The following is a 22,531-nucleotide window of genomic DNA, read 5'->3' as shown; positions in this document are numbered from 1 at the left end:
GGAGATTGATAAGTGCGATAATTATTATGTTGCCCTACTTGCTACATCCCGACTTGAAGTGCGCTGAAACAATTGCTGTCGGGTGAGGTGTGTCATTGATTTCCTCAGTAATTGTCATTAATGTGCCATCTTGTGTTCATTCTTCTGATGCAGCACATCCAACCCGACATTTCAATAGAATGTGATATACAAAATTGAATTTTTCGATGGAGTTATTCGTGAATGTCTTAAAATGAAAGAAGGACTTGCACTTCTCTAACGCCTTTTACGACCTCAAGACGTCCCATAAATCACAGAATTGTCACAGCACAGGAGGCCATTCTGCCCGTCGCGACTTTGCTGACTCTCCGAAGGAACAATTCACCTAGTGCCAATGAACTGCAGTTACTGTTGTTATTTTGGAAACAATTTAATCCTTTGACTACTGAATCCCAAAGAAGGGACCATAAACTGCTTCCCTCTTTTCCCCACATAAATCATAGAACAATGTAGAACAGAAGATTAGTCAGCCCATGGTATCTCTGCCGGCACTTGGAAAGAAATATCCAGTTGCCCCACACCTTTGCAATTAGCTCCACTCCCTGCAGCCCTACTTTTTTTTGCATTGCAGGTTAACATTCAATTACCCTTTGAACAACAAGCTCCCAGTGAGAACCTGCTTCATGCTCCCCTTTTCCTCTAGAGTTTGGGATGTGACAAGATTTGCCAGTAACATGCTTCCTTTGGGGATTTTCTGGAAGTTGCTCAAAATTTTCTTTACATTCAATCAATTTAGACTGAACGCAACCGGAAGACAATCAGATACACTTGTACATAAAGGTATTTGGTAGTAATTACCGATCACAGTTACTTGCGCTGATAAACTATGAATTGCCTTTGGCTTTGGGTACTATTAACTATGTTAATAACTGTCTGGGCAGTCTATCAGCCAGCCTGTAAATATTGGGAGAAATTCGGTTTACTCAGTTTATCCAAGGATGGAGACATCGTTCTCGGCGGAATTTTCAGCCTGCACTTCAGTGTAGAGGATCAGGAGCGTTCCTTTCAAACCCAACCCAAAGCGGTAAAATGCAAAATGTTAGTTGGATTTTGCCGTTAACCAATTTCTCTTAAATATATATGTTGTATTATGTTTTGTAAGGCGGTATGATATTATTGAGCCTGATTGTATATGAAATTGTCGTTTAGATGTACAAGTGCAGCAATAATCAATGGAAACTTGTACTAAAGATATTCCCCATATGCTCCGTTTTAATAATACTACTAGTTATATTACGTTCTTTATTACTTTTGTCGCAGTCGATCGTGGAATTACCATATCTCGATCAAACTTTGGGCATCTCTGACTTTCCAGGGCAATTTGATAAAACAATGGCAAAGTGAAAAGACTCGAGCTATTGCTGCTTCTACGAGATTATTGCAAGCTATTTTTTTAGATATATACTGTTAAATGTCCTTTGTTTTAGAAATTCTAAGGGCATTATCTAAGTGCGAGAATTGAACCTCTATAAATGTGTATGAATTCCATTGGCTGCATGAAATAGAAAAGTTTTGTAAATTGCACTGATCCATTTATTGCTTGACATTGAATTAGGCGTTCAGCTTGAACTCCAGCCTGATGAGAAGCGCCACATTACATGTTGCGACCCAATGAATATAGAATTTTCAATTCTCTCTTGTGTATTTTATGCCACACTAGCTTTGTCTATTACATTGCATTGTTATTGTATGTTGCGTTTTCTTGGCTGATGATATACGCCAGTTTCTTCTCTGCGATGTGATTGTTCAAACAACTGTGAAGGATTGCCTTGTTTCCTTACATCAGTGAAAGCACAGAAGAGCTTTGCAACTACCAACGAAATTCATGTTTCTGTTAGGGAGGCTCAGACTTGGATATTTTAGTTCTTAAACCATGAGGCATTCCCTTTCTACGTAAACATTGAACAGTTTAAATATGAAATCCTGCGAATTATGATATCAAAAGTCTATAATTATTAGTTTTAAAATAATATGAGTACCACAGTCTCAGAGTAAAAGCCTATTTTGTGAACATTGCTCTTCAAGCTCAGTCTAAGAGAATATAGTTTAAAGGACTAATTGTGTCGTCGCGATGGTGCGTGTCAGCCTGACGTTTTGGAATGCAAGACCAGATGTCGATGGTTTAAAATGCACGGCAAGACGTGAACAAATCATTCAGTACTGATAATTCTGTGTCTTCTGCTGGGAGTCCCATCAGTCGCATGATGCATTATACCTACCCCATATCTGGCCATTTAGGTGGATGAAAAAGACCCCCATGATACTATTCAATAAAGAGCAGCGAAGTTCTCCCGGGCCCAACATTTACGTTTCAACCATGAACAGCAAAAACAGAGTTGAAAGAGCTTAATAATATGTATATGCATTCACCGTGTAAGTATCAGATCAGTTTTTTGCTATCGCTTTTGTCGCTTTCATATCGAAAATTTCGCATTACTTAAGAAACGTATCACAGTTACTATGAAACTCTGCTAATAATACAATCACATCCGTAGAAAGAGGTTACTTGGGTAAATATCAGCGTGCATGTTTTCCGGTCTCCTTCTATTTGTGTTTTTTTTTGTAGGTTTAATTTCAGAGAATTTCGTTTTATGCGGGCAATGATGTTCGCCATTGAAGAAATAAACGGGAACCCTACACTGCTCCCGAATATTACACTTGGTTACAAGATTTATGATTCCTGTGACATGCCTTCCGTATCTATTAAAGCAGTCTTTGAGATTTTGGATGGTCAAAAGGATGCTCATTCAGAGGATAAATGCAGAAATATCTCCGATGTCTATGCTATTGTGGCTGATTCTGGATCTTCTCAGTCCGCCGCGGTAGCAAGGATAATAAGTCCTTTCAGAATCCCAATGGTAAGTAAGCTACTTTGCAGGAATTAACGACATTGCCGTTTTCATTGGGAAATCCCGAGAGAAAATCCTACATTTTCAGACAGTAGTACAAAGGTTGATTAAATTGACATGACTTGACATTTCTTACCAAATTTGTATTAAAATCAACAAGGATAAACGTTTCAATGAAGAAATGAAACATGGCTATAATGCGGAAAAACATGACATTTTCAACTACCATTTTATATTACCATTTCATTAACTGTTCTACCACTAGGGTGGGTACAAAAAACAATAAAGCGAATTATATAATTTACTCGTTATTCCTCCTTTGTTCCTTAATAATTTGAATTCGAGGTGATCAAATATTCATTTGAAATTGATTATTTTCCTCATAAGTAAGAAAGATCAAACGTTGCTGATCTAGCAGTATTTTGCTGAACAAACTTATCGCTGAGTGTGTCTTGCATAGTGGAGTTGTGTGACTGTACCCAGGGCCATAATTGCAATTCATTAGCAGCTGGATGGTGATTAGAGACCAACTTCAGTGTCTTCGCTGCCGTATCGACTGCAATCGGCTAACAAAGGATAGTTCCAGCGATCCATGCTGGAAAGTGAGTGCATATGAACATCGCATGAGAACGGAATTGGACGTGTCTGTTATAGTTTCATTCTAAGAGACGAGCTAATACTCACTGTCAAGGCACAAATATTCCGAATGTGCACTTGTGTGTGAAGAAAAATTGTCATTTTATTATTGTTCATTTTGTTACCTCTGCCGAATAATTCTTAAACACCCTCCGGCCTGATGTTAAACAATTGACAAGGGATACAACATTTTGCATTCAAAACACTGAAAACAAAAAAAGTCCCGTACGTCCCTGTCTCGTATAGCCTTCTACTGCTAAGATGTGATTGCTGAGCCATTAGGAAGTTGTGATTATTTTTGCAAGAATTGTTTTGAAAATTTTGATTTCCCACAGGTCAGTTACTTTTCAACCTGTGCATGTTTGAGCAACAGGAAAGAATATCCAACATTTTTCAGAACAATACCAAGTGATTACTTTCAGGCAAGGGCATTGGCTCAACTCGTGAAACGCTTTGAATGGAATTGGATTGGAACAATCAAGAGTGACAATGACTATGGTAACTTTGGAATGCAAGCGTTCACAGAAGGCGTGCAGCAGTTGGGGGTTTGTATTGCCTTTTCAGAGTCGTTATATAGAAAGTATCCGAGGGAAAAGCTGCTCAAAACGGTGAGTGTTATAAAGGAATCAAGCACAAAAGTTATTGTGGCTTTTGTTGCTGAAGGTGATATGGCCATTTTGCTAAAGGAGATCGCAAGACAAAATATCACAGGCATACAATGGATAGGAAGCGAAGCTTGGATTTCCACACCGATCCTTCCCTCAGAAGAAAGCAGGAGGTTCCTTATTGGAACATTAGGAATCGCAATACGTAAAGTAAATATACCTGGCTTTAAGGAATTTCTAATTCAAATGCACCCTTCGGCATACCCGGGAAATATTTTACTCAAAGAATTTTGGGAGGCAACTTTTAGTTGTCGTCTAAGCTTGGCAGACAATAAGATAAATACATCGGAGCAAGCATCTGAATGTACAGGCAGAGAGAGTTTGCAAACAATTAAAAATACCTACACCGATGCATCTCGGTTGAGAGTTACGTATAACGTGTACAAAGCAACTTACGCTATTGCACATGCCCTGCACAATATGCTCTCGTGTGAAACCGTGGAAAGAACATTCACTAATAACACATGTAAAAGTACTTCCAATTTTCAATCACAACAGGTACGGAAAATATATTGCAGTTAAAATATTCTAGTGTATAATGTTCTACTTATATACATAACGAGACAGAAAATAAAATTGCACGGCCTCCGCCAAGCTAGATATCGGTATATCTCATGCTATTTCAATTCTTTCTCTCAAGCTTTTGCAATATTTAAAAGTGGTCACTTTCACCACAAAGACTGGCGAAACTGTATACTTCAACGAAAACGGAGATCCAGTTGCAACGTATGACATTGTAAACTGGCAAAACACTGGGGGTAAAGCTGATGCAGTAACTGTAGGATATTATGATGGATCTGCACCTCCAGGCCAAGAACTCATCATAAACGAAGAAGCGATTGTTTGGAGTGAAGGCCAGAGAAAGGTAATCAAAGATAGCTTCAAACCTGTAAACAATGTGTCATCCTTTACAGTGTACCGAAATATATAATAGTACCTTATTTCCAAAATTAGAAATTTATCAACAAAAGAAGCCTTAGGAACGGAAACATGCTTCAAGCTACGAGAAACGTGTACAGTTTCTGATAACTAACTCGTACATATCCATCTTCTGATCGTCTTGGTAACTTTCCCTCCTCTCCTCTCTCCGAAAACACATTTAATTCTGCCATCACTCTTTCAATGAGGACATTCTCGTTGACTTGGCGTATTAATTTTCAAAGTGCACCTTTGTATTTGAACACTTAACGCCGTGCTACATTTGTCTGAATCATCATGCTCAATGTCTTTATATTCTTGAAAACATTGCCATCATCTCATCAATGTCCCTTTTCTGTCCCGGAAAGTAAGACCGACATCCCTAACCTATCCTGAAAACTTATATTGCTAACATTTCTCCCCTTTCACTTGTTTCAAAGACATGATGCTCGACTTTCTCACAATATAATGTAGTTAACGAGTCGAAGAGACTTAGCAGTTGGCAGGAAAAAAGATAGAAGCGCAAGGGGAGAGCCAACTGTGTAACAGCCCCGACAACCAATTCTATCTGCCGCACCTGTGGAAGAGTTTGTCACTCTAGAATTGGCCTTTATAGCCACTCCAGGCGCTGCTTCACAAACCACTGACCACCTCCAGGCTCTTGCCCATTGTCCCTCGAGACAAGAGGCCATAGAAGAATGCAGTTAATACTGTATAGGAGGTAACAGCTTGCTTTGGTTAGACGATCTTTATATTGTTTTCAGCTCTCCAGCAGACTAGTTCCAAATGATCAAATATTCATGAGCTAAGAAAAGCTGTCAAATTCTGATCCTGTCCAATTATCTTTGTGGCACTCCTGTTTGTATGGCTATCGTATAGCTTGAGTGTAGACCAGGATGTGACTTGGCCATGGTTGAAAACCCATAGCAATTATTAGTGGCAACCGTAGCATAATGGTTGAAAATAGAGACATGTTATCGAAGCTTGAATCAACTAAATTTAAATTCACCGTCTACCATGGTGGGATTTGAACCCATTTCGCTGGATTATTAGTCCAGGTCTCTAAACTACTAGTACAACAACATAACTATTATTAATAGTCGATTGGCAGTACAGAACTTGAGTATTGCTGAAAATCGAGACATGTTGTCAAAGCTTTTCAGGACAATTTCAAAGAATACCAATGTATGGGAAAGCAACAACATTGTACTGTACGAGAAGAGAGTGGTGATTGGTTGGCAAGTGGAGTCTGATTGGTAGAGGCACTGCCATGGAGAATGCACCAGTTTATGGAGACTGACAGTTTACTGCCAAGCTTTGTTTGAAATTTAAACCAGGCAGCTTGACTCTGATTGGTCAAGGTATTGCCCTGAGGAATGAGCTAGTGAATGGCTGTAAATTATTTAGTTTAACTGAAACAGGTGCAATGTGTGTCTATGTACTTTCTGTCTGAAAAGAACAGCCATAGATATTTGTGATGCAGTGTTATATCATGGCGATCTAGACATACTACCATTGTGTGAATCAGTATTCATTGAACTTATGAACTCACCAACTCGTGCAGTTGAATTCAGTTTTAACGACACCATGTATGCCCAATTAGATGGTGTTGCCATGGGATCCCATCTGGGCCCAGCTCTGACAAACACCTTTGTTGGGTCCCATGAGAAATGTGTCTTCGATGGAATGACACCTAACCTTCTTGCTCTTGCATATTTTCATTATGTCGATGATTCGTTTCTCATATTTGAATTTGCAGCTGCATGTAATAATTACCTTATATGTCTTAATGGGTTCTATCTTGCATTCAAATTCACCTCTGAAATGGAGAAGTCAAATGAGCTCCTTTTCCCTGATATACTAGTTCAGAAATCTACTCAGGGGTTCTCTACCACGGTCTACTGCAAGCTGACCTTCACTGGTGAGTGCACGCATTGGGATTCTCACAGTTCAACGTGCTATAAGATTGGCCCTATCAACAACCTTGTAAATAGGGTGCAAGCCATTTGCTCACAATGCAAGCTTGATGCTGAAACAGGGTGAATCAAAGGCATCCTGTGTGACAATGGCTACTCTGATCAGATCATTTCTTGGTGTATATCGCACAAATTTATGAACGGGCCTAAGGCTGTCATTTTCAACCCTTAGACGTGCCCAGTCTACCTCAGATTATCCCAAATTTTGAGCAACTGGCGAAGCTAGATGTTTCATGCTGTTATGCAGCAGCAAGATGTGTGGTGTTTGCCTCTAACAGGATGCTGCCGTCAAGAAAAAAGTCCTGCCTCTCATATAAATGAGTAATGTGATCTATGAATTTCAATGCCAGTGTGATGTTAGCTATATAGGCCTTACATCCCAAAGACTGGCAGATCACATCAAACAACATGTCCCTTCTGCTGTTGACTGGTGGCAAGGTGCAGGCTGTACCCAGCCAGCCCGTGCTTGCAAAACTCAAAACACTGTGTCCAGCATTCGATGTGATCCTGTGTTTCGACAACATTTGCTAAATAATCCTCAGTATGCTAAGAATTACACCGACAACCAATTTAAGATTGTCAGTCAGGCTTGCAGTATGGTGCATTTGCGCCTACTGGAAGCTACGTATATTAATACACAGGACCCTGTTCTTTGCAGACAGAAAGAACGTGTGCACACATTCCGCCTGTTTCAACTAAACAAAATAAGTGACAGCCATTTGCTGGTTCATTCCTCAGGGCAATGCCTTGACCAGAGTCAAACTGCGTGGTTTAATTTTTTTTTAAAAGCCTGGAAGTTATCTGTCAGACCATAAACCAGTGTATTTTCCATGGCAAAGTTTCTACCAATCAGAGTCTACTTGCCAACCAATCAGCACTCTCTTCTCATAGAGTATGAAGTTGTTGCTTTCCCTTACATTGCTATTCTTGCAAATTGTCCTGATGAGTGGAAAACGGAAAGGTTTGACAGCAAGTCTCTATTTTCAGCAATATTCAAGTTCTATATCACCAAACATCGATTAATACTGGTTTTGTTGTTGTCCTGGTAATTCAGAGACCTGGACTAATAATCCAGCGATATGAGTTCAAATTCCACCATGGCAGACGGGGACTTTAAATGTAGTTAATGAAATAAATCTGGATTGCAAAGCTAGAATGAAACTACTGATTTGTTAGAAAAACCGAACTGGTTCATTCATGTCCTTTACTTGTTGTCCTTACCCAATCTGGCCTATATATGACTCCAGACAACACCAATGCAGTGAACTCTTAACTATCCTCTGAAAATGCCTAGAAAGCCAATCAGTTGCTACCAGCAGTTTCACAAGTTCAATTAGGGATGGGAAATAAATGCTGGCTTTGGCAGTGATGCCTAAACCCTGTGAATGAATGAATACATACATAAACAATTGTCCCAATTCACACATCGAACTTTCCAAACCAGGTTACCTGATAGTGCTTCGAGATAATCCATTGGTATATCATTCCAATTGTACAATCCCTACATTTATTGGCTAATCCTTCACAGATCAAAAATCAAACCTCGATCCTGCAAGCATTTGTGACTCTTGCAACATTAGAATGTGCTTCTGATCAGTGGACCAAGTTCAGCATGTTTCAAAGCTCCAAACATAAATTTCTCTTCTTTACATAAGGTACCACAGGCAATTTGTTCTGAAAGCTGTACTGCTGGAACAAGGAAAGCTGCCAGAATAGGAAAACCTAATTGTTGCTTTGATTGTATAGAATGCGCTGAAGGTGAAATCAGTAATGCTACAGGTATGTAAACATATATACATTGTATATATAATATTAGCTTTTCTACACATTCTAACCTATTTGTATAGATCTATTTTCTAAAAGAGGCTTTATTTAATGTACTTTAAATTTTTTTGGACACAGTAATTTACCTAAAATGCCGTTGGGCCATTGCTTTTTTTTTCCAAAATATACTTTATTCCTAAAAATCTGTAAAAAAAAAATACATTACCAAACAGTTTCAAACAGCACCAAGTCAAAAAATACAAAGAGTGCAAAAGTAATCAGTTTCCTTCAATACAATCATGAGTTGTCTCACAATCCTTCCATTTCATTTGTCATGCCAGATGCATTTTTACATTTACAGCACACAAAATATTCCCGATACAGTTCGAGGGGTTTCCCATGGATCCAGCCCCTCAGTTCAGCTTGGTGGGGGACCTCACACAGTGGTCTTTCCCCATTGAGCCTTTGCTGCGGCTGCCCCAAGCTTTAGTGCGTCCCTCAGCACGTAGTTCTGGACCTTGGAATGTGTCAGTCTGCAATATTCGGTCGTGGACAACACTTTGCGCTGGAAGACCAGCAAGTTTCGGGCAGACCGAAGGGCGTCTTTCACCGAATTGATAGTCCTCCAGCAGCAGTTGATGTTTATCTCGGTGTGTGTCCCTGGGAACAGCCCAGAGAGCACAGCCTCCTGTGTTACAGAACTGCTTGGGATGCACCTCGACAAAAACCTCTGCATCTCTTTCCACACCTACTTTGCAAATACACATTCCAGAAGGAGGTGGGCAACCGTCTCGTCCCCACCACAGCCACCTCGAGGGCATTGTGCAGAGGGGGTGAGACTTTGGTGTGCAGGAATGATCTGACGGAAATGGCTCTTCTCACTACCAGCCAAGCTACATCTTGGTGCTTGTTTGAAAGTTCTGGTGATGAGGCATTTCGCCAAATGACTTTGGCGGTCTGCTCGGGGAACCATCCGACAGGATCCACCCTCTCCTTTTCCCGTAGGGCCTTGAGGACATTCCATGCAGACCACTGCCTGATGGATTGGTGGTCAAAGGTGTTTTTCCGCAGAAGCTGCTCAGCGAAGGATAGGTGGTACGGCACAGTCCAACTGGATGGAGCCTTCTGCGGCAATGTGACCAGGCCCATTCTTCACTACACCGGGGACAGATAGAAACTCAGCATGTAGTGACACTTGGAGTTTGCGTACTGGAGATCTACACACAGCTTAATGCTGCTGCACACGAAGGTGGTCATCAGGATGAGGGCGACGTTGGGTACATTTTTCCTGCTCTTATCCAGAGGTTTGAACATCGTGCCCCTCCAGACCCGGTCCATTTTGGATCGCCATATGAAGCGGAAAATGGCTCGGGTGACCGCCACAGTGCAGGAGTGGGGTATGGGCCACACCTGCGCCATGTACAGCAACAACGTGAGCACCTCGCACCTGATGACCAGGTTCTTACCCACAGTGGAGAGAGATCGCTGCTCCCACATGCTCAGCCTGTGTTGTACCTCGGCGACCCGCTCCTTCCAGGTTTTGGTGCACGCCCCGGCCCTTCCAAACCCAGCACCTTCAGGTAGTCTGACCTGACGGTGAAGGGGGCAAAGGATCGGTCAGCCCAGTTTCTAAAGAACATGGCCTCACTCTTGCCATGGTTAACTTTGGCTCCGGAGGCCAGTTCGAACTGGTCGCAGATGCACATCAGTCTGCACACAGACAGCGGATCCGAGCAGAAGACGGTGACGTCACCCATGTACAGGGAGGTTTTAACCTGTGTGCCTCCACTGCCTGGGATTGTCACCCCTCTTATGCTCGCATCCTTCCTAATAGACTCAAAAAAGGGTTCAATACAGCAAACAAACAAGACCGGGAGAGAGGACAGCCCTGTCTGACTCCAGATTTGATCGGGAAACTTTCCCATTCCCACCCATTGATTGAGACTGCGCTACTGATGTTTGTGTAGAGCAGTTGGATCCAATTGCAGATTCCCTCCCCAAACCCCATTTTGGAAAGCACGTCCATCATGGAGGTGTGCGATATCCTGTCAAAAGCCTTCTCCTGGTCCAGGCTGATGAGGCAGGTGTCCACCCTTCTGTCCCATACGTAGGCGATCGTATCCCTGAGTAGCGCGAGACTATCAGAGATCTTCCTGCTGGGTACAGTACAGGTCTGATCGGGGTCAATCACCAACTCCAGAGCAGATTTGACTCGACTGGCTATGACCTTGGACAGAATCTTGTGGTCAACATTAAGCAGTGAGATGGGCCGCCAATTTCTGATTTCTGCCCTCTCCCCCTTCTGCTTGTAAATGAGGGTGATGATGCCTTTCCTCATGGATTCTGCCATGCTGCCGGCCAGGAGCATACTTTCGTATGCGTCCAGCAGGTCCGGGCCGACCCAGTCCCACAGGGCCGAGTACAACTCGACCGGTAAGCCGTCGCTCCCGGGAGTTTTACTCATCTCGAAGGACTCAACGGCCTTTGTCAGCTCGTCCAGAGTTAGCGGCTTGTCCAATCTCTCCCTCCTGCTGTCCTCCAAGACCTCTGTGATAGATGACAGGAAGGACTGGGAGGCTCTGCTGTCTGTGGGCTTCGCGTCATACAGCCCAGCATGAAAGGATTTGCTGATCCTTAGTATGTCAGACTGCGAAGACATTACCGAGCCATCTTCTTCCTTCAGGCTTCTGATAACAGAGCTCTCTCTGTGTACCTTTTGGAAGAAGTAATGCGAGCACGTCTCATCCTGCTCGATGGAGCGGACTCTGGACCGGAAGATGATCTTGGAGGCCTCCTTGGCAAAGAGCGAGGCCTGCTGGCTCTTCACCTCTTGGAGGTCCTCTTTGACCTCGACCCCCATTGACTGCAACCGGAGTAGATTTTGCATAATTTTCTGGAGTCGGGACATTTCCCTCTGTCTCTCTCTCGCCCTCTGAACACCTTTGTGGATGAAGAACCTCTTGATATTCTGCTTGCTCGCTTCCCACCAGTGAACTGGAGACTCAAAGAGGGGTTTCACGGTCCTCCAACCTTTGTAATCCCTTTTAAGTTCCTCAACGTTCTCTGGGGTCAGCAGTGTAGCATTGAGCTTCCACGTCCCTCTGCCAACCCGCTGGTCGTCCTGTAAGTGACAGTCGGCCAGTAAGAGGCAGTGGTCGGAGAAGAACACCAGCTTGACGTCGGTGGATCCGACCGTGACAGCACGGGATACAAACAGGAAGTCAATCCTGGAACGGGCAGACCCGTCCGATCTTGACCATGTGCATCTGCGCTGCACTCCGTCTGCAGGTTTGCTGAAGACGTCGTGCAGTTTGGCATCTTTAACTGTTTCTATTAGGAATCTGGACGTAGCGTCCAGTTTGCTGTCGTCGCTGCCGGATCGTCCAGCCACATTGATGATGCAGTTGAAGTCACCGCCTTGGATGACCGGCCTGGACGTCGCCAGCAGCAGTGGGAGCTGCTGGAAGACGGTCTGTCGCTCGCTGCGTTGTCCCGAGGCGTACACGTTGATCAACGGAGCGGAGCGTTGTTGTACATCACGTCTGCTACGAGGAGGCGACCGCCCACCACCTCCTTAACTTCGGAGATGGTGAAGTTACCACCCCGCAGCAGAATACCCAGGCCGGAGGAACGGCAATCATTACCCCCCGACCAGATCGATGGCCTGTGGGACCACCATCGCGACCACTGCCTGTAGGTGCTGAGGTGTGGTATTCCACACTCCTGCAGAAACAGTAGGTCAGCTTTGACCTTGGCAAGGTAATCCAAGGTTGAAACACATCGCGTAGTAGATTTAATGCTACGCACATTAATGGAAGCAATTCTTACACCCATTTTTTAAAAGTTACTTGTTGCTTCCCATACCATTTGTCCTTGCTAGTCCCAGTCCTTTAGGATGTTCCTGCATACCCATCGTGTGCGCAAGCAGTTTCACGTTGGTTGGGCTCAGAAACCCCTCCTGCTTTATCATGCAGTTTTTGTTCCGCTCTGGTGACATCGTTGGGGCGGGGGGTCTTGTAGGCAGAGAGGATTGGGTTGTCCTCAGCTGCTTCCATCTGTTCCTCCTCGAAACCATCACTGCTCCCGGCCTCCCGGAGCTGAGGTGCACCAGACGTGTCTTTGCTCCCGGTGTCCCGGTGCTGAGATGCGTTGGCCACGTCATTATGTGTGGCGCATTGGGGTTGGGGCACGCCGGGCCCATCACAGCTTCCAGTGCCCGGGGGCTTGGATGCTTTATCATCCATCTTGGAGTTCTGCCGCCTCTTTTGAAGGGGCTGTTGTTCCAGCATTCCCCCGTCCAGTGAAGAGGAGTTGTTGCAGTCTGATTCAGAAGATAGCCTCCTCTTACCATTGGTTTGGGTGGTGGCTTTGTGATGTTTTTTATTTGTGGTTTTCCACTGGACCACTTGCCACTGACCTGATTGTCCATCTGCTGCCTCCTCCTCCATTGATTCTGTCTGTGGAGGAGCGGTTTCCATGTGCTGGGTAGGTGCCGGGTCACTGGTTTCTGCTGCCTCCCCTTCCTTCTCCTTCTCAGGTTGAAGTTCCTCACTGCGGAGAAGGTTACTGGTCTCCTTTCGAACACCGGACGCCTTCATCGAAACTTCTCCCGGCCTTTCCTCGGACCTTGCCGCCTGAGCATAACTGAGGCAGCGTTTGGGGCAGGTTTTGTAGAGATGGCCTGCCGCACCGCACAAGTTGCAACACTTAGTCTGCTTACAGTCCTTGGTCTGATGGCCTTCCTCCTTGCAGTTCTTGCAAACAACCGTGCTGCAGTTGGCTGCCATGTGGCCAGATTTGCCACAGGTGCGGCAAACTCTGGGCTGCCCAGCGTAGACCAAGAAGCCTCGACTTCCCCCGATAGCGAAGCTGGAGGGAGGGTGGATGATGGCTCCACTGGGATCTACCTTCAAGGTCACCTTGACCTGCCGCTTGCTGGTCCAAATCGCAAAGAGGTCCTTGACATCAGTGCTGCTGCCGGCCATCTCGATGTACGTGGCGAGAAAGGTGAGCACATCCACCACCGGAACATGGGGGTTGTAGAGGTGAATCGTCACCACCCGGTCCCATTGTGACGGAAGCGTGAAGAGCGGCTCCGCTGCGAGGATCGACAGTGGCGCCCTGTCCCCTTTCTCCTTTCATCGAGGCCAATGCATACCGAAGATAACCGAATTTCTAACCTTTGAGGAGAGCATGGGGATTGTTTTAGTGATGCTGGCATTATTTGGAACCAGCTTCACAGTAACTGTCGCCATAATTTTCTATATTTACGTAAATGCTCCCATTGTTAAAGCTAACAACTCTGAATTAAGCTTTCTGCTTCTTTTTGCTTTAGCACTGTGCTTTCTCTGCTCAATAACATTCATTGGGAAACCTTCACACTGGTCATGCAAGCTTCGTCACACAGCATTTGGTATTACTTTTGTTCTCTGAATTTCTTGTGTTTTGGGCAAAACATTGGTTATAATGATGGCCTTTAATGCAACTATTCCCAATAATAACATGATGAAGAGGTTTGGGCCAACACAACATGTCTGGCTCTTTTTATCCTTACACCTGTACAATGTATAATATGCACTGTCAGCTAATTACATCACCACCCTTGCCAATGAAAAGTGCTGATTATTTTAAAGACCTAATTATTTTAGAATGTGATGTTGGGTCTGTGACAGCATTTTATTGCGTGCTTGGTTACATTGGATTTCTGTCTTGTGTTTGCTTTGTGGTTGCCTTTCTAGTCCGTAAACTGCCAGATAATTTCTATGAGGCTAAAGTTATTACTTTTAGTTTGCTTATATTCTTTGCAGTTAGCTTAACCTTCATTCCAGCTTATGTAAGTTCCCCTGGAAAATAACCGTAGCTGTGGAAGTCTTTGCTATCTTGGCATCCAACATTGGTCTGTTTGTCTGCATTTTTTGCTCCTAAATGTTACATCAACCTTCTAAAACCAGAGAAGAATACAAAGAGACATTTGATAGGTAAAGTTGTTTGAAGAAGAAAGCATTGACACATTTCATTTATCCTGTAATACACCATTGTAGAAATGTATTCATTTTATCAGAATGATACCAGGGCTAAAAATTGTTAAATTGTGCAGACAGATTTCATAGACTAGGTTTGTATTCCAATTAGTCTAGAAGATTAAGGAGTGATCGAATTGAGATGTTTATGATGATTAAAGAAGTTGATAGGGTAGATGAGATAAAATATTTCCTCCCGTAAGGGAATCCAGAACGGGGTGGAACTTGAAATTAGATCTCGTGCGATCAATGGTAAATTCAGGAAGCATTTCTCCACACGAAGATTAGTAGAAATCTGGAACTCTCTCATCGAAAAAAAGTTGAGATTATGTCAATTGAAATTCTCAGAACTGATAGGTTCTGTTAGGTCATGCAAACAAGCCGAGTAGATAGATTTAAGATACTGATCAGCAGTCATCTAATTGAATGACGGAAGAGGTTCGAGGGGTTGAATGGCCTGTTCCTTTGTTCTTATGCAAATTATTTCAATATTAAACTTGTGTTTGATACTAATAAAGTTTCACATTGGCTTCTATGGAAATTATATGAATACAATATATAAATGATAAGCATTCCATAAGTTTAGTATCTATGAATATCATCCGTTTACCTTATTTGACTAGTGCGCACCAGTGTTTCAGCATCTTTGCTGCTGCATCTTTGACGTTATACAAACTGACATGCACTTCATAAGAAGATATTTGTGAAAAATCAATCTCTAACCCTTAGATTAGCTGATAATTATTCTGCAGGATATTCTTTTTACAAGTGCTTAATGCGCATATATCAAATTTATATATTTGTGACTATAACTTTTTTTGTACTTGGGATTGCACTTGCACTTTGACTTGCACAGGTGCCTCTCGTCTTAAGCATGTCTGCAGAAAAGTGGAACTAGTTTGGTGAGCTGTATCACAGCTACTGATTGATAACTCAATGCACCTCTTACACATCTTTGATTTCAGTTATCATTTGTACTTTTTAAATTATAGCCTAAAGTCTATTTCAGTGTTTACGTCTCTCACAGCTGTATACACATCAGGCAAAGGGGAATTTAAAAACTTGTAAGCAAGGGAAAAGTTATATTGAATAGCACCAACAGTAAATTGGCAATATGCATCAACAGAAAGAATGGGAAATTAAAAGCAGAAAATGCAATGTGTGACTCTGATTAACTGGGATGCTTCAATAATTTCTGGATATCATGTGGCACATTTTATCGATTGGATGGATTTTTGGAGAAAAACAAAAATATGAGGGACTGTATCTACAATGTAATCCGATTCTCCACCAAGTGTCCTCATAAATCCCAAAATAAGCAAGTGTATACTTCTAGTTAATACATGTCACACGATGGTGATATGTGCCATCTAAATCTTCCTCCCCATCAAAGCGGATTTACGCTCAGAGAAGACAACACAATTGAAAAGATCGTGCATTTTCTATGGAGGAAACAAGAGAGATTTTTGAACATCAAGCCTTCTGACAATGGCTGGCCATCATGTCAATATTGGCATCTATATAAATTGAACACCAAGTTCATGAGGTATGCTCCACCCATGCAAATATGGTAGCTGCCAGAGGTTTGGGGCACAACAAAAATAATGACATACATGTGAACACAATAAACAATAATGCCACTGTCATCCCTGCGCAAAAGCCAATCCCCAGTGTCATTCACAAGTCATCAATTTATTCCTTTGTTGCAGGTGCACAGTTTGCAATGATGTAATGTATGCCAATTTTACAACGACCCTTGTTACCCATCTGGTTCACTAATATCCTTTAGGGAAGGAAATCTGCCGTCCTTACCTGGTCTGGCCTACATGTGACTCCAGACCCACAGCAATGTAGTTGACCCTTAAAGATCCTCTGAAATGGTCGAGCAAGCCACTAAGTTGTACAAAACCAATACGAAGTGTAAGAAAAGGAACAAAACCAGATAGACCATCTGGCATCGACATAGGCACTGGAAATGACAAACCCCGCCCTGTAGACCCTGCAAAGTCCTCCTTACTAACATCTGGAGGCTTGTGCTAAAATTGGGAGAGCTGTCTCACAGACGAGTCAAGCAACAGTCTGACATAGGCATAGTCACGGAATCACACCTTACAGAGAATGTCCTTGATACCACCATCACCATCCCTGGATATGCCCTGTCCCACTGGTAGGACAGGCCCACCAGAGGTGGCGGCACAGTGGTATACAGTTGGGAGGGAATTGCCTTGGGAGTCCTCAACATTGACTGTGGACCCCATGGAGTATCATGGCATCAGGTCAAATATGGGCAAGGAACCCTCCTGCTGGTTACCACCTCCAGCCAGCACCGCCCCCTCCCACCCTGCTCCTTGACTAATGAATCAGTGCTTCTCCAATTGGAATAAGCACTAAGGGTAGAAAGGGCATGGAATGTACTCTGAGTGGGGAGGTTTCAATGTCCATCACCAAGAGTGGCTCGGTAACACCACTACTGACCGAGCCCTAAAGGACATAGCTGCTAGACTGGATAATGATCAAGTTTTGTGTTACATTTCAGATTCCGTCTATTGCATAAAATGTCCATTGGAATTCAAGTCTAATGAACGCAGCGACCAGTGCATCCGGAAGGAAATTGAGTTTCTTTCCTTTTCGGAGATCATGGGAATCATTCTGGTGACACTGGCATTGCTTGGAGCCTGCACCACCATGAGTGTATTCGCAATATTCTATTTTTACAGGCACACACCAATTGTGAAAGCTAACAACTCCGAGTTAAGCTTTCTTCTTCTTTTTGCATTGGCACTTTGTTTTCTGTGTTCAATTACATTCATCGGTGAACCTTCAGTCTGGTCGTGTATGCTATGTCACACAGCGTTTGGTGTTATATTTGTTCTTTGCATATCCTGTATGTTGAGCAAAACAATTGTTGTGGTGATGGCATTCAAAGCAACCTTTCCTGGCAATAATAGGATGAAGTGGTTTGGGCCGACACAACAACGGCTGACTGTTTATATCCTTACACTGGTACAATGTGTAATATGCACAGTCTGGTTAGTTATATGTCCACCTTACCCTTTGAAAAATACTACTTATTTTAATAAGATAATTGTGTTTGAATGCAATGTAGGATCTTCTGTAGCTTTTTATAGTGTACTCGGTTATATTGGAATTCTGTCCTGTGTTTGTTTTGTAGTTGCTTTTCTAGCTCGCCAACTTCCAGATAACTTCAATGAAGCTAAACACATAACGTTTAGTATGCTTATCTTTTGCGCAGTTTGGATAACCTTCATTCCAGCTTATATAAGCTCTCCAGGGAAATATGCTGTGGCCGTAGAAGTATTTGCTATTTTGGCCTCCAGCTTTGGTCTACTTGTTTGCATTTTTGCTCCAAAATGTTATATCATCCTACTGAAAAAGGAGTGGAATACAAAGAAGCACATGATGGGCGCAGGGGCTTCCAAAAAGTTGTGACCACTTTCGTAAATGAGGCGATGACATTTTAATAGGAATTTAATTGATCATAAAGACAGCGAATGGAAATAAAATGGGCACAGATGTAAAACGGAATGCCGATTCGCTATCACCCGTTTTACATTGTCGCACAAAGTCAAAATGGCCCGCAGTAAGGGGAATTATTTGCCTGAGGTTGATCGTGTTAAACGGACCAAATTGATTCAGCCAGTTACATATCTCTGTCCATTTTCATTTAACCGAAATTTTACACAACTGACCAAAGTCACAATTTGTTCCCACCCCACTCCTTGAATATTGTTTTATTTCTTTATTGCTAGAATTTTCAACTGGCCACTTGCTTTATAATGCATATTATTCAATTCAGATTCGATTCTGAAACTTACACTGAGATGTGCAAGGTAGATTATTCACATTAGTTTCATTGACAACATCGCCGTCAATGTGCTAGTTTAACAGTGAGGGAGAGGGGTAATTTTCTATTTCACTTCGGCAGCAATATGGCGAAGTGAATTGTCTGCCTGTTTTCGAAATCATTGGATTGTCATCGCCAAAGGGAGTACACGAATTATTATTCAGATACTATAATTCACCGCTATCGTGTAGATTTGGCATATGGAACACTTAATTTCCTAAAATGGTTGTTGTTTATCTCAGACTATCATAGACTGCACCCATAGAAATCTACGGAGAGTAAAATCACGTGGTCTGCAAATTAAAGTTCAAACTCATTTCACATCATTCATGCACATCAGGCGCAACATTTTTCTTTTTTCTTTTCTTTTTTGTGTTTATTTTATTTCAGTTTGTTTCTACTGTGCCTACCCACTGTGTTTTTCATGTTTGTGCTTGTGGCTGTTCAGTTTTCAGTCCATTAAAACCCTATCTGTATTAATGCTTTGTCTTTAGCACACTATTAGCATATTGTTTGCCATTGCTCCATGACCTTCTGGTCTTCTGTTCTGTGGACCTTGTCCTATCAATAACTTCTCTTCTGTTATCTCTTGCCCCACCCCCGCATTACTTGCTTAAAATCTTTTACATTTCTTATATATGCCAGTTCTGATGAAACGTCACTGACCTGAAACGTTAACTCTGCTTCTCTCTCCACTGATGCTGCCAGACCTGCTGAGTATTTCCAGCACTTTCTGTTTTTATGCTCAAGAGCGTGCTAAGTGACTTTTTTTAAATAAAGGTAACACACGTTACTTTGGAATCCAAGGAGTTGATGTTCATTGTGTGTAAAGTTCTACAAATCCTATTGAAGATAAGTTCATGGGATATCAGATCAGAAATAAAATCAGAAAATGGGTGTGCCTGAAGGGGAGGTCTTGCCCATCTAACTTATTGTATTTTTTGAGGGTGCGACGAAGGAGCTGAATAGGGGTCAGGCAGTATATGCGATGTCCCTGGATTTCTGTAATGCCTTTGACACTGTACCTTGAGAAAGGTTGGCCCTGAAGATAAAGGATGTGGGAGTCGGCGGAAATATGTTATATTGTATCGGTAATTTGCCAGTCTGATTGAGAAGTTTGGCTCTCCATTATGTGGGAACACGCTGGAGGAGGCCACGGCCCAGGAACAGGGAGGGAGCCTGCTGCTGGGCTAGTGACAGTGCGGTCGGGGAAAGGGTCCGAATTCTGGGGGTCACGATCCTGCAGGGGGTAGTCACTGATTCTGGAGGAGAAGTTGGCAGTCTTTGGGGCAGGTCCAGTGGTGGGGTGGGGGAGGGATTTGTGCTCGACCCTGAGAAGAAACAGATTAGCTTGGGGGCTGGGAAGTGCGGGTGGGCAGGGTGCTGGAGTGTCAGTGTTGGTTGTGCCGAGAGAACTCTTGCTCCACATGGCTCATAAGCAGTGTTGGAAAAGCACTTACCTCGTCCACGAAGCTATCCCACCTCCCTGGGTAGCTTCCAGGTTTCCTGAGGCTAGGGGGATAACTGCCAGCAAGGGCCGGACCTACAAGACAGATAAAATCTCAAGCCCGCACAGTGGCGCAGTGGTTAGCACCACAGCCTCACAGCTCCAGCGACCTGGGTTCAATTTTGGGTACTGCCTGTGTGGAGTTTGCAAGTTCTCCCTGTGTCTGCGTGGGTTTCCTCCGGGTGCTCCGGTTTCCTCCCACATGCCAAAGACTTGCAGGTTGATAGGTTAATTGGTCATTATAAATTGCCCCTAGGATAGGTAGGTGGTAGGGAATTATAGGGACAGGTGGGGATGTGGTCGGAATATGGGATTAGTGTACGATTAGTATAAATGGGTGGTTGATGGTCGGCACAAACTCGGTGGGCTGAAGGGCCTGTTTCAGTGCTGTATCTCTAAATATTGCAGTTACAATTCCGCCTCCCACGAGCGGGTTGGTTGCCGCCAAACGCCACCCCTCCCCACCCCACTCCCAACTCACTCTCAATCTACTTTAAATTAAACTGGAAGATAGTGGATTTGAGGTGCGTTGGTGTCAGATTTGAGATTTTGTTTTGCCAGAGGTGGGCTGAGTTGGCAATCGGGGCTGAGATGGGGAAGCTGGCGATCGAGTCGCTGCTTTTTCCTCCAGTACAGTTCCTAGTTTCCCGACCCCTGGGAAACCCGTGGAGCAGCAGCAAATTTCAAATCGGCCTCCACTGTGGAAGCTTGATTGAAGCATGTTAATTAAGTGTCCACCTCTCCATAGCGAGACACTTGGACAGTCCATCTTCACCACTGTAAAAGTGGTAGCGCGTGCTGAGGGTTGGGGTGGCTTTCTGCTCATTGCACATTTAAACCCCTCTCACTCTCCCCATGGAGGTGTAAGACTCTTAAAAAGGGGGTCTCACTTCCCTCTAAGGTCCTGACCCCCCACTGTGTATCAATGGCATGAAACAGACTTTGCATAAAATTCCCACTGTATGTGGAACACTTTTATTAAGTCACCAAGCAATGGTATATACTTACAACACCAGTTGCTTTCGTCGACAGGCGTACGGAATTTCGCTACTGGATGGTCAGATTTGCTGAGCTTCCACAGTGGAGGCCGCATGACCTCCTGTGACTGACCAAGTTACACTTCCTGGCTGCAGCAACAATGTTCTTGTGAGCTGTGGCTTGAAACCCCTTTCTGACCCTGGTCCCTCCACATTTAAGGTAATGATTCGAATTGGGTCGTCCGATGGTTTCAGTGCCTGATCAATCCCAGCCTGGCTATGCAAGACCACCTGCATGTGGTCATATCGTCTTAGGTGCAAACCACCCATGGATGTGATACCTGCATCTTGATGAGGCAAGAAGGAAACTATTCACACATATTTCAACATTACCTTCCCGGAGCTGAGCCTGTTCCAACGCACCCTGAGTTTTGAAAAATAAAAGCTGACAGTGACGTCAGAGGAGAGCTGCCAGATGATTGGTTGGTGAGTAGCAGCTGTTAGTGTATTTGTATAACTTTAAAAAATAAGGGCAAAGTTTGTTTTTGTTGTAAAATAAACCTCTGGAGATAAGGTGAGGCTACTAAAGTGTCATTTTAAGGACTTTAGATTGGAGTGGGTAGAACAAGACACCTAATGTAATTAGTATTTTTTAATTCAGGGAGTAACGAATTAACCTCAGGGTAAGTCATGGCAGGAGAGCTCAGCCCCATGATATGCTCCTCCTGCGCTATGTGGGAAATCAGAGACGCGTCCAGTGTCCCTGACAACCATGTGTCCAGGAAGTGTATCCAGCTGCAGCCACTGGCTACCCATATTATGGAGCTGGAGCTGCAGGTAGATTCATTGTGGAGCATCTGTGATGCTGAGGACGCCGTGGATAGCACGTTTAGTGAGGTGGTCACACCGCAGGTAATGGCTGCATAGGCAAAAAGAGATGGGTGACCACCAGATGGAGTAGTAAGAGCAGGCAGGTTGTGCAGGAGTCCCCTGTGTCCATCCCCCTCTCAAACAGATATGTCACTTTGGTTACTGTTGGGGGGGGATGACCTCCCAGGGGAAAGCAGCAACAGCCAGGATTGTGGCACCACGGAGGACTCTACTGCACAGCAGGGGAGAAAAAAGGGTGGAAGAGCTATAGTGATAAGGGATTCTATCTTAAGAGGTGCAGATAGGCGTTTTTCTGGCCACAAACGAGACTCCAGGATGATACGTTGCCTCCCTGGTGCTAGGGTCAAGGACGTCTCAGAGCGGCTGCAGGACATTATGAAAGGGGAGGGTGAGCAGCCAGAGGTCATGGCCCATATTGGTACTG

General features: G+C 43.7%; 1 protein-coding gene and 1 pseudogene across 1 annotated transcript; both read left to right on the top strand.

Annotated features, from left to right (window-relative positions):
* Nucleotides 1-973: 973 nt before the first annotated feature.
* On the top strand, nucleotides 974-18,317 carry LOC137374951 (extracellular calcium-sensing receptor-like). Its single transcript, XM_068041564.1, has 6 exons — nucleotides 974-1,077; nucleotides 2,606-2,897; nucleotides 3,860-4,687; nucleotides 4,830-5,054; nucleotides 8,739-8,862; nucleotides 17,404-18,317. Coding segments are annotated over exons 1-6 (2,385 nt in total). The 5' UTR covers nucleotides 974-1,075.
* LOC137375503 (vomeronasal type-2 receptor 26-like) lies at nucleotides 11,172-14,839 on the top strand (annotated as a pseudogene).
* Nucleotides 18,318-22,531: the final 4,214 nt, after the last annotated feature.

The sequence above is a fragment of the Heterodontus francisci genome, chromosome 11 (genome assembly GCF_036365525.1).
Source record: "Heterodontus francisci isolate sHetFra1 chromosome 11, sHetFra1.hap1, whole genome shotgun sequence".
Classification (NCBI taxonomy): Eukaryota; Metazoa; Chordata; class Chondrichthyes; order Heterodontiformes; family Heterodontidae; genus Heterodontus; species Heterodontus francisci.
The sequence above is the reverse complement of the archived record's forward strand: the minus strand, read 5'-3'. Positions and strand labels throughout refer to the sequence as shown.

Bases quoted from the DNA above. Each gene is read 5' to 3' on its own strand.
- LOC137374951 (XM_068041564.1), top strand. The intron at 2,898-3,859 runs GTAAGTAAGCTA...GATTTCCCACAG, and splicing joins GTCCTTTCAGAATCCCAATG to GTCAGTTACTTTTCAACCTG. The intron at 5,055-8,738 runs GTAATCAAAGAT...TCTTTACATAAG, and splicing joins GGAGTGAAGGCCAGAGAAAG to GTACCACAGGCAATTTGTTC.